The sequence below is a fragment of the Hippopotamus amphibius genome, chromosome 15 (assembly GCF_030028045.1).
Source record: "Hippopotamus amphibius kiboko isolate mHipAmp2 chromosome 15, mHipAmp2.hap2, whole genome shotgun sequence".
Taxonomy (NCBI): domain Eukaryota; kingdom Metazoa; phylum Chordata; class Mammalia; order Artiodactyla; family Hippopotamidae; genus Hippopotamus; species Hippopotamus amphibius.
In genome coordinates this window covers 57,038,786-57,051,559 of record NC_080200.1, presented here as the reverse complement: position 1 = coordinate 57,051,559, position 12,774 = coordinate 57,038,786, and the positions used below count along the sequence as shown (strand labels likewise).

At 46.0% G+C, this 12,774-nt stretch overlaps 1 protein-coding gene across 4 annotated transcripts in view; it reads left to right on the top strand.

The window, feature by feature from the left end:
• FBXL7 (F-box and leucine rich repeat protein 7) overlaps positions 1 to 11,867 on the top strand; it is a 392,528-nt gene extending 380,661 nt beyond the window's left edge. For 3 of the 4 annotated variants that reach the window (XM_057709725.1, XM_057709727.1, XM_057709728.1), the window contains 2 exons: positions 388 to 999; positions 8,517 to 11,867. In XM_057709725.1, coding sequence (XP_057565708.1) covers positions 388 to 999; positions 8,517 to 9,253 — 1,349 coding nt within the window. In that variant the 3' untranslated portion in view covers positions 9,254 to 11,867. The remainder of the gene's footprint in view (positions 1 to 387; positions 1,000 to 8,516) is intronic. The other variant, XM_057709726.1, reaches the window with a different exon arrangement.
• The last annotated feature ends 907 nt before the right edge of the window (positions 11,868 to 12,774 follow it).

Genomic DNA, 12,774 nt, shown 5'->3' with positions numbered 1-12,774 from the left:
GACCAAATCAGCTGCTCTGTTTTTACAGGACAAGTTGAATGGAAAAATCGCCATGACTGCTCGTTTACATATTGTTTATGGCAGCTTTTGCACTAAAACGGGAGAGTTGAGTAATTTGCAACAGAGACAGAACCCATATGGCCTGCAGGGCCTCAACTATTTCTTATCTTGGCCCTTTACAGGTAGTTTGCCCACCCCTGGTGTAGATATTGGAGGGTTAGCCCTTTTCTGGAATGGGTGAAATGTGCATGCGCTCCCACTTCCGGTGGTGGATTCAGCAGGGGTGGCCCAGGAAGGATGTCAGCAGAATGAGCGTCACCTCCCTTGCCTCCTTCCCGGGGCTCCGCTCTGGCCAACCTTAACCCTCTGCTCTCTGTCCTTTGCCAGACTCCGACCTGAGCATGCGCACACTGAGCACGCCCAGCCCAGCCCTGATATGTCCGCCCAGCCTGCCGGGATTTCAGAATGGAAGGGGCTCGTCCACCTCCTCGTCCTCCATCACCGGGGAGACGGTGGCCATGGTCCACTCCCCGCCCCCGACCCGCCTCACCCACCCGCTCATCCGGCTCGCCTCCAGGCCCCAGAAGGAGCAGGCCAGCATCGAGCGGCTCCCGGACCACGCCATGGTGCAGATCTTCTCCTTCCTGCCCACCAACCAGCTGTGCCGCTGCGCGCGCGTGTGCCGCCGCTGGTACAACCTGGCCTGGGACCCTCGCCTCTGGAGGACTATCCGCCTGACGGGCGAGACCATCAACGTGGACCGCGCCCTCAAGGTACTGACCCGCAGACTCTGTCAGGACACACCCAACGTCTGTCTCATGCTGGAAACCGTCAGTGTCAGTGGCTGCAGGCGGCTCACGGACCGAGGTCTCTACACCATTGCCCAGTGCTGCCCGGAGCTCCGGCGGCTGGAAGTCTCGGGCTGTTACAATATCTCCAATGAGGCGGTCTTCGACGTGGTGTCCCTCTGTCCCAACCTGGAGCACCTGGATGTGTCGGGTACGTAGCCAATGACCTGCCATCAGTGGGCCCTTCCCAGTGCACCATCCCAAACCCACAGAGGCCATTGCCACGGGGAAGGGTCCCCTTTGCGATTGCCAGGGCTCTGGAGGCTGACTCTGCTTCCTGAAAAACTGTCTTTACGCAATCATGACCCTGGGGGCCAGAGGCATCCCTTTCATCAAATGGTGTCAACTTCTTAGAGGAACTAGAGGCACCTTTTGTCTGGCGGTTCCAGTTAGGGTGACTTCTAAGTGTGTCTTTCCTCCCCATAATTTCAGAGCAACCATCGATAATGGGAACTAAATATCCACTCACAGATAAATAGGAACCAAATCTCTTTTTCAAACAGAAGTAGTTTAGAAGCTGCCCTGACGTCCACCGGTTACTGTTCCGTGGAGGCTGAGAGCAGTCTCAGCTGCCTCTGTGGCCTGTGACCGTGATTGTTCACCATTTTGCAGACATTGGGGAAAATTCATCATGCCCAAGGGCCTCCTCGTGTTTCACCCCTAGTCTCCCCACCCACGGGTTGATTTTGCATCTTTTTCTCAAACACAACTCTCAATTACAGAGTGCAAGGGTAGGTCCCACCAAGTAAAGCCTTTAGTTCTTCTTAAAAATGAAGGAAACCCCAGCATGGCTGCTTTGCCTGAAACCCTCTCTCAGGCAGGAAGAATTAAAACGCAGACTTGCACTCAGGCGCCAGACGTGGACCCAGCCGGACTAACAGCCCTTATCTCATCCGCTGCCCCGTCAATGAGACTAACATTCGAGAGGCTGAAGTGTGTACGATGCATCAGGGAGTCAAAGCGATGAAGAGCGTGAACCACCACCTCGGGGGGTTGTTGGGAGGGGTCAAGAAGTAAAAACCACCGTGACGGGCAAATAAACAGAATTGGGGATTTATAAGCATCTGAGGTAAATAATACCCTCCAACAAAATCAGAGGTAAAAGTCAGCTCTCAGAGCTCGCTCTCTCTTTTGAAAACCGACATCTGAAAATATTTCAGATGACAGTCAGTTATTTCTTGCAGATTCTTTCCCTGGCTGGAAAGCAGCTCTTTGCTCCCCTCCTTCAGCTGGCTTCAGGACAAAGCCATAGAAACTGTCTGTTCGGTTAGTCATGAGCTGTTGGCATAAAGAAGCAGGAAAGGAAGAGGTTTTCTTACATTCCCCAGCCCCCCCCCCCCCAAGGAATTTTAGAAAGAGAAAGCATTGTGATATGGTGGAAACTAGTTTCAAAACTCTGTGATTTGGGACAATTCACAGCTCTCTCTAGATGCGTTTCCTCTTTGTTTAAAAAATAAAAGGGATGGGGTCTAAGGGATTGGATTCTTTAACATTCTGAGATTCTGAACCTTGTGGGCCTCTTTTATAAACACCTCATTTTCTTTTATTTTCTCAGATTAGAAAATGACTCGGTTTTGGAATCCCCATCTTTGTTTAAGGGGCTCCCCACGAGCCCTCAGTACAGGCTGCAAGTAATTGTGTTCTGTCTTTGGAGTCCGTTTAAAATTCGGAAATGCAGAAACTACTTTGGCTATTTGGGAATGGAAATTTCTGGGCTTCTAGCCTAAGTAAGTGGATCCTTCTTGGTCCCAAGGCTAACCATTATGTAAGCCTTCATGCCTTTGCAGAACCTAAAATATTTGTGTATCTTGCTCACATGTCTACCGATGACACCCTGTGATCTGTGTATATAAAGACAATATACAAAGGGGAAGCTCTAACTCACTGAGAGCACATAATTCCAGATACTGGCAGGAGTGGTGATGGGTATTTTCAGATAGATGAACTTGAAGAACCCATCAAGCCCTAAGGATGGATTTGTATTACCACCTCCATACAGTGCCCTCCAGTTCTGAGGGAATCTAGAAATTGTGATTTCACCTATGCCTTCTTCCCTTTGGTTCTCACCTCTGGCCTCTGATAGTGGCCACCTTCTCAATGGCAGTAAACTTGACTTTGGAACACTCATCGATGGTCTAGAGCTTAGTTCCCCCAGAAGACATGAGCCTGCCCCTCCCATCCCTAAGATGCCCACCTTGAAAGTTTTCTTTTCAAGTTATCGAAAGTTACTATAACCAGCTCAAGTGTTTTTCATTATCACATTACCTTTTATTAATATTTATTCAGGGTTCTCCAGAGAAATAGAACCAATAGTATATATAAAGAGATTTATTAAGAGGAAATGTCTCATGCAATTATGGCATCCGAGAAGTCCCCCAGTTTGCCTTCTACAAGCTGAAGACCCAGGAAAACCAGTGGTGCACTTAGTCTGAGTCTAAAAGCCTGAGAACCAGGGTTGCTGATGGTGTCTCAGTCCAAAGGCAGGAGAAGATCAATGTGTTAGCTCAGTGATCAGGCAGAGAGAAAATTCTCCATTCCTCCACCTTTTGTTCTATTTGGACCTTCAGCAGATTGGATGGTGTCCATCCACACTGAAGAGGGCAGTCTGCCTGACTGAGCCCCCTGGTTCAAATATTAATCTTATCCAGAAACATGCTCACAGGCACACCCAAAAATAAGGTTTAGCCAAATATCTTGGCACTTTGTCACCTAGTCAAGATGACACATAAATTAACCATCACAATTAATAACATCTTTAAACATCAATGGAATATATTAAAACTAACCAATTTTCAAAGTATAAAATCTTGTGATTATTACAAGTGAAATTGCTTCAAAAGGGTCCTCTATAATTGGAGACTGGGAGTCCTCCTTACTACTCTTCCTAATCTTTTTTTTTTTTAATTAAATTATATTTTATTTATTTATTGGCTGTGTTGTGTCTTTGCTGTGCACACGGGCTTTCTCTAGTTGCGACGAGCAGGGGCTGCTCTTCATTGTGGTGCATGGGCTCCTCATTGCCGTGGCTTCTCTTGCTGCAGAGCACGGGCTTTAGGCACGCGGGCTTCAGTAGTTGAGGCACATGGGCTCAATAGTTGTGGCACACAGGCTTAGTTGCTCTGCGGCATGTGGAATCTTCCTGGAGCAGGGCTCAAACCCAGGTCCCCTGCATTGGCAGGCGGATTCTTAACCACTGTGCCACCTAGGAAGTCCATCTTCCTAATCTTTTATATCAGATAGTTGAATCCTGTCCAGGGGATTCTAATTCCCCAGAACCTTGAGTCCATCCTCTCTCCCCTTCCTGCCAGCCTGGATGCATGTCTCCCCAATCAGTGTCCCTGCACCCATCTCGACCCCATCAACCCGCCCTCCACACAGCCAGCCTCCAAAAGGATGTTTTTAAACTGCAAGTCTAACCATTCATTTTCCTGCATAAAATCTCCAAGTCTTCCTCCTATCATACAGGAAAAAGGTCCTCAGCAGAGCATATATGGCCCTTCACGAGCTGCTCTTTCTAGATTCAAATCTCACCCCTTTCCTATGTAACCTCAATGCTCCGTTCTATGGAACCATTTGAATTTCCCAAATACAACATGTCTGTGCACATGTGTGATGTATGGGCACTCTCTGGCCTGCATGCCATTTCCTCCTCTGCCCCCTGCCCCTCCCAACAACCCTCTTCACAGATTTCCTATTGCTGAAGCCCCAGTGCAAGCATCCCCTAAGTAAAGCCTTCCCTACCTGACCCCCAGTAAGCGGAGGGTTTCCTCCCAGGAGTCTGCCTTTTGAGTATATATAAGCAGATAGAGCGTTGCTGGGTCTTGCAACTGGGTCCTTGTATATTCCCAGATTCCTTTCTCTCAATTCATTATGAGCTTTATATCAGCAAAAATGAGGCATATTTTATCCCTGCATTTTATCATATTGTAATGAAGTGAACAGAGGAGTGTCAAAGCCCTAAGCAGTCATCTTGACCTCTAACAGGTTCAGACAAAGTTGTCATTGGTTAATACTCTGAACAAGCATTTAGGAAGCTATCGCGCAGTGACTAAAACTGCCTCATCAGTAAAATTGACTTGGTTGGGAGGATTAAATGAGTTAATTCATGCCAAGTCCTCACATGTGTGTTCTGCTGAAAACCATGTAGTAAGCATTCAATAAATCATAACTGTCATATTTTTGGATTGTCACTGTTATTAACACGCTTGTAAGGCAGTAGTTGGTCTTTGTTGACTTGATCCTTTTATATCCCAGAGAAGCAGAGATATTACCCCAGTAAAGAGAAGTAGTAATGAAGGCATATTTGTGAAAGCTGAACCAAATCTAGAATTAATTAAGACACCCCATAGATTTGTTCAACCCATACTGTTCACTCCTTGTTGTGTAACATCCCTACTCTTACCCTGAATGTTGAGGCAGGTCCCGAAGATCTGATCCCAATGGACCATTCCCATCTTAGTTGCCATTAAATCCCTGTGTTCTACCCTGTGGACATTCTTCACTACCCCTCTGCCTCCATGCTTTCCTGTCTCTGGAATTTGCTCACGCTATCTATTACCTTATACTACCTGGGCTCCATATCTGTGTATTCAGATTGTTTCTCTCTTCCAAGAATCTGCATATAGGTATCACCACTTCCAAGACTTCTGATGCCCCAGTGTCTAAATACTCACTTCATGCTGACACATCTACCGTAAATCTCTCACGCAGTTCATCAATTGCATGCTATATCCTAGTCATTTCTTACGATCCCTGCTATACTAGAAGCCTTGGATGAGGAAACTTTTCCCTAGTCTGACGGGACAAGTCATATAATCTCACTGAGTCTGAGATGCCTCATCTTTAAAAAATGAAGTTTAAATTGAATGATTTCTCAGGTTCTCTCCATGTCTGTGATGTATGAATGCATCCAGTAGCCACAGATATTACCTACTGAGCCATGAACCACTTTATTTTCTTTTCAACCCAAATTTGGCAGATCTGTAAGAATGAAGGCTAAAGCTGAAATTTAAAATTATTGACTTAAAATGATACAAGCATATCAAAATAGTGTCTTTACCCAAATTGTAAGCTAGTATTTCATTAAACTTGGGGCTGTTTCAAAAACCAGGCATATATTTCCCTGGACCAAATGGAGTATCCTTCTTGGAGTGCAGCTGATTTTACCAGATTTCTTTTTACTAGGAAACTGGAACTAAGAGTTTAGGAACAAAGGTTGTCGTATGATCTTGAAAAACAAAGTGCCTTCACCGGCATCACAGACGGGCAACCTCTACTGTGAACGTATAAATTCAGTGTAAGCAGGATCACAGTCAGTGTGAAAAAAGAAATTCAAAACAAAGGAAGATTTCAAAGCTATAATTGAGGGGTACCAACCATCTTCTGCAAAACCACACAGCCCCCTGGAGTAGCGTGGGCAGCCTCTGACAAGCCGCCCCTTTGTTCTCCAGTGTTGGAGTGCATGCTTTGCTCCTTCCTGAAATTCTCTGACTTTGTAGCACATGGCTCCTGAACCTCATTATTCCCAGGACCTGAATTTTATAAGAGTTTCCTGGGCGGCCCGCCAAGAGCGGGAGGAAAGTCCCGGTTAGCACGATCACGTGGTTGCTTAGAAGCCTTGGAGATGACGTCATCAACCAAGGCACGGAGCTGCTGGAGGTGAGGCATCTGGCTTTAGAGCTGCCAGAGGGATTTGGGAAGAGCAAAGAGAAAATGAAAAATATTTATACAGTCTATGTAGTGGAATGAAATACATCTACACATACACATTGATTTATATAATGTATATTGGCTATGCATATTATTTATATCCATATAGTAAAAATAGACTGTACATATTTTAAATAGTGATGTATAGTGGACTGAAATATACAATGAAATGAGTGTTTCATATGTCATATAAAATATATAATTATATATAGTATAAATATATACATATAAAATGTACACACACACACATTCTTAGGGGAAGGGGGATTAGAAGCAATGTTTAGAGAGGCATCTAAACATACCTCCTTGATCATTAATTTCCTTATCTGTAAAATGTATTGTTTTAAGAATCAAGTGAGAAAATGTTTATAAAAGCACTTGGTAAGTTTCATCATTCAACATAAGTAAGAAGCATTGTAATTAACTATAAAATAGGCAATCAGTTTTTCAATGTAGAAATACATCAGCCACGGCCAAAGTCCTGAGGACATTTAAATGTTGGAGGCTGGATTATCCCATCGGGTCTTCCTATAAAAGACGGTATGCACTCTGTAAGCCATTCATTCATTCACTCCTTCATTCAACAGATACTTACTGAGCACCAGCTATGAACCAGGTATGAGGGACACAGCAGTGAACAGTGCAGAGTCCCTTTTCTCAGGTGCTTACATTCCAGAGTGAGGACAGTAAATACATAAGTGAAAAGATAAATATATAGTAACTCAAAGTGATAACGAGTGCTGACAATCAACGGGAGTCAGGCAGGGGATACTAGTTCATACAAGGTGAATAAGGAAGAATCGTCTAATAAAGGGACATTTGCTCAAAGACCTAAGAAAGTGGGGGTGGCCCATGGTGCTGTCCAGGGAAGCCCTGTCCAGTGCACAGACGCTGAGGCCTGGGGGGCACCTGAGCTGTCTGGGAATCATCAAGGAGGCCAGTGTGGTTGGAAGAGGGCGTAAGAGATAAGGTCACAGGGATGCAGGTCTTTGGAGGCCCTTTTAGACTTTAGATTTTACACTTGGAGTGAGATGGGTGCCATCCGAAGGCTTTGACCATGATAGATGGGAGTTCTGTCCTCCACAGTCTCTCTGGCTGCTGTGAGGAGAATAGAGCATAGGGGTGAGGGCAGGGCAGGGAAACTGGTTGAGGGGCTAGATGATAATCCCAATAACCCCATTGTTCTTCCTTCACCAAAGAGAGTTGGATTGAATCCCTAGATGGTCACCTTGTTAGACGAATATGTGTTGTTACACATTTGTCATAGTTTTCAAAGCACCTTTGTATGTGCATTCTCTCTCCTTGCATCCTCATTATACCCCACAGTGTAGGCACGCCAGCTACTCATTCCATTTCAGAGGAGAGTCTTGAGACTCAGCAAAGTTATGCCTCCTGCCTCCGGGCATAAAAAGTAGATCTGAACTGGCTCCTGACTGCCAAGCCAGTGCTCTTTCTGCCAAACCCAGCTCATGACCAACCCTTCTATCTCCTATCTCACGTCTTTGGACTAGAAAGCTACCAGACCATTGTAGGGTAAGAACTAACCTTTACTGAGCTTCCCGAACTTTCCAGGGCCAGAGCAGGATATTTACACATGTGGTCTCATTTCTTCACAGCCACCTTGCAGGGAACGTGATCATCCTTATTTTAAGACAAAGGAAGTACTGAGAAGGACTGATTTGCCCAGTGTCAGGCAACCAGTGATGGATCTGGACTTGGACCCATTATCTTTCTGATTCTTAAGCCCCAAAGCCTCTTAAACCCAAAGTAGTTAAATGCTGAAATGCACACGGAAAGCCCATTCTTGTGTTCCTTCTCCGTAGGGGGCGGGAAGGGAAGGGGTAACATCGGGACCGGAATGCGGAGAGGGGTAGGAATCCGTAAAGGAGCCCCCCTGCCCCACCGCCGCCCCTCATTCTCCGAGGTCGCTCTGAGCGTGTGTTCTGTCTCTCCATGTAGGGTGCTCCAAAGTGACCTGCATCAGCTTGACCCGGGAGGCCTCCATTAAACTGTCCCCCTTGCATGGCAAACAGATCTCCATCCGCTACCTGGACATGACGGACTGCTTCGTGCTGGAGGACGAAGGCCTGCACACCATCGCGGCACACTGCACGCAGCTCACCCACCTGTACCTGCGCCGCTGCGTCCGCCTCACCGACGAGGGCCTCCGCTACCTGATGATCTACTGCACCTCCATCAAGGAGCTGAGCGTCAGCGACTGCCGCTTTATCAGCGACTTCGGCCTGCGAGAGATCGCCAAGCTGGAGTCCCGCCTGCGGTACCTCAGCATCGCCCACTGCGGCCGGGTCACCGACGTGGGCATCCGCTACGTGGCCAAGTACTGCGGCAAGCTGCGCTACCTCAACGCGAGGGGCTGCGAGGGCATCACGGACCACGGCGTGGAGTACCTCGCCAAGAACTGCACCAAACTCAAGTCTCTGGACATCGGCAAATGCCCTCTGGTCTCCGACACGGGCCTGGAGTGCCTGGCCCTGAACTGCTTCAATCTCAAGCGACTCAGCCTCAAGTCCTGCGAGAGCATCACGGGCCAGGGCTTGCAGATCGTGGCGGCCAACTGCTTCGACCTGCAGATGCTGAACGTGCAGGACTGCGAGGTGTCCGTGGAGGCCCTGCGCTTCGTGAAACGCCACTGCAAGCGCTGTGTCATCGAGCACACCAACCCTGCCTTCTTCTGAAGGGACAGCTTCCAGCCGTCGCTGTTTTCATACAGACATGAACAAAACAAAATGTTTTTTCAGAGCAGCATATGTAAGCACCGACACCCACTCCTAACAGCTCTTTCTTCCGGGAAGTTTCTTAGGAACCTGGCTTTTCTTTTCCCTAATTTCTCATGGGCAACAGAGGTCCAGGAAAGGAGGGTGGGGAGGGGGGGCGCATTTTTATTGCAGCCAACGGTTTTTTAGGTCAGCTCATCTGAAGGCCATTTCTCTTCTCAAAAAAATGTACCTCAGAAAGCAGATTGCAGTGTATCTAGAAACGCTCCTTTTTCTCTCTGTCTCTCTCCTCCTGGCCACATCCCCAGAGTTCTACACCTGGTCCCTGCTACCCCACCCCTCCCTCTCCTACAGCAACAACAAATCATCAGAGTGATAATTCTCTCCAGACTGCATCCCCTTTAAACTGCTCACAACCACACTCTTCCATCCCACACCCAAGCAAATTCTTGTTAAATGAATGTCACAGCACCTGATATATACAAAGCGCTTCTAAGCCTTTTTTAAAGGAATCACTTGTGGCAAGCAGCACAGGGGAGGAAAAGACCTGTGTGATTCACCCAGCCCCCCAGCTCTGCCACTTACAAGCTGTGTGACCTTGGGCAAAGCACTTGACCTCTCTGAGCTTCTGCTTCCAGCGCTGAATCAGAGACCATTCTCTGATCTAATCAAGTATTAACTTCATGCCCATTTTAGAACTGCAGGAACGGAGAGGTCAGTAAACACAGGCTCCTTGGCACAGAGCACAGGAGGCATCTACTTCTTCCAAGGGTGTTGATTCTGTGGATGCTTTCAGGGGACACACCAACACCAGCATCCTGTATGTCCTTCACTCCAGTCTGAGTATCACTCACAGCCTGTTTGTTTTGGTGAGCAAGTCTCTGGTCATCTTCTCCTGCCCAGCTAGATGGATGGTTTCTGTACACAAGCACTTTCGGCATCAGTCCACTCCACACCATTGTATGGAGGCGATGGAATTCCTAATCACAGCGAAACCCACATCCCCCAGTCAGGTTGATCTTTCTGAGTGGTTTCAAGTAGAAGGAAAGACACTCATAATTTTTAATTAACAAGGGAGGCCCAAGAGAACACATGTCCTCTAGGGTTTTTCAGATCCCTCTCACTGCACACATGGCATGCGTGCACACATGTGCCCTGCAGCTGGCAGGGACAGACGCCTCGGTTCTTTGTCATTCAGATCACATTTCTATTTCTCTCATCTATTTATTTCCTTGCGCATCCAGACTTCATCACATGAAGCCTGTTGGGGTTAAGTCATAAGTGTTTAATCGAGCAGATTGCCACCTTGTGTGCCTTCCCCTGTGACTCTCTGCATGTCCTCTGTCAAAGATGCAGAGCAGACTTCCAGGTACTTTAAATTCTGTCTGCTCAAAAGTGCCACACAAATGGAAGAGAGAACACAATGATAAGACTTAGGCTCTGGTCCACCAACAAGACCCTTGGAATACAACATTAAAGTCACTGCCAAGTATGTATTTTAAAGGGTTCTATCTGAATATAAATCCATTTGCTATCCTCATTCATGTGAAGTCAGGATGCCATATATTCCATTGTTTGTTTTTGTGAAATGTAATTGCTTTTTGTTAATAAACCCATGACCTCTCTTAAATTATTCTCTGGCAACACACTTCCTCTATCACTGTTCAAAAAGTCCATCCATTTGTTTCTCAAAGGATCCACCATCCAAACCCAAAACCTCTGCGTCTCCAAGCCAAGCATGTGGAATGGGTTTCACATCAAGCCTGTGTGTGTGAAGACACCACTTGACAACTGCACTGCCACTGTAGGCTCCCTGAATCCCTTTGTCCTATGTTGGGAAGGAGGCGCTAGAGTGAGGTGGCGTTGTGAAATATGGCCTCCTCTCCAATTGACACCATCAACAACCTAGAGGTGCAGTCAGAGCCATGTGCCACGAGGGAAAGGAACGGTTTGGCTGGAGATAGAATCTAGTGACAGTCACAAGATTTAGAACCGTGAAAGGGGTTGACGGTAGCATTCCCCTACTGTGTGACTTTTGTGACCCTTTCCAAAAGCTTCAGAATTTGAGAGTCATAAAGGATTGCCCCTAACCCTTGGCACTGGCATCTTCTAAGTGAGCCAATTGAATACTCCTGGAATAAGAGGAAAGATCCAAAATAGCTCCCGGAAGGGGCATCCCATTCCAAATAACTGTTGTCACCACCACCTGACCACAGCACCTCAACTGTCTTCCAAACATGAGACAAAACCAACTTTTACACTGCTTGCCCAGCGCATACTATCTTTCCCAGTTTCTCCCTTTTTCCCAGTCTTCTTTTCACCCCTTCTGCTTCCCTTCTGCATGAATCCATGAGAGAGGTTCCTGGGGAAACAGCTCAGCAGATTTTTAGAGAACAAGCAGAAAGCCTCACTAGGAAATTTATCTGTTTTTAAACATTGCTTCCTTCCTGCCTCTGCTAAATTGAATGCTCATTGTTTTGTTTTGTTTTGTTTTGTTTAATTCTATTGTTCAAATCACTGCGTGCTGTATGACTCTAGAAAGCCTTAATTTACTACCACCAAGAAATAAAGCAATATGTTGATAATCGGGTTAAGCCTCATTTAATACCTCGGCCAGAGGAGCCTGGTGTTCAGATGGAGACCCTCAAGAAAGAGGGAGAAACTTGCCTCATGTCAAAGTAGAGAGCAAGAGAGTCACTGCAGTTGTTGTCCCTTTAAAGTTGCATCCATGGTTTTGTCATTTCCCCTTAGTTCATTGTCTTTGCCTGAAAATTAGCAGGTAAGTGAAAAATCATTACCTTCACAGTTTCGTTTAGGTCTTCAATTCCCTAACCCACCTTTTGGAGTCCGGTGTATTTTGGACTTTATAATTTTTCACATTTTAGGAAGTTATCTATGGCATATTTTGTAACAGTGGAATCTTGGACAGCACCCTTAATAAACATGTTAATATTCCTACAGCAGTGGATTTGCATAGTCAGACTACATAAGATTATTAGAGGCTATAAATAGCCTTGCATCCTTTCAGGTCATGTTTTGTCACCAAATTAATCTGTGCCAAGCATAGTGAAAAAAACTTCTATTTTATCACAGCTTTCTAGATTTCACAATTATAGATAAGTAACTGTGGCCCAGAATATACTCCCCCGGCACTGGCTACAAATATTGGAGAAATTTTCAAAATTATGTTGACCATTGGTTGTTACAAATTTTTTTGAAAAGTCTTACAGCATTAAGACCTGGAAGGAGAATTGGGCAACTTGATCTGAAAGGCAAAATTATCAGTCAGTTTGAAAAAGTGAAACGCGAAATATCTCCTCATCCAAACCTTTAGATCTGAGAAATCAATATGAGAGAAAGCAAGTACTGACAGATGAATGGCAAACTCCATCTTTAGCAAGTAAAAAGGTTTCAAGAGATATCAATTTTAAATGTAGCTGTCCTCAACCTTCTTCTCACCCTATGTCATCTGCTTAATGACT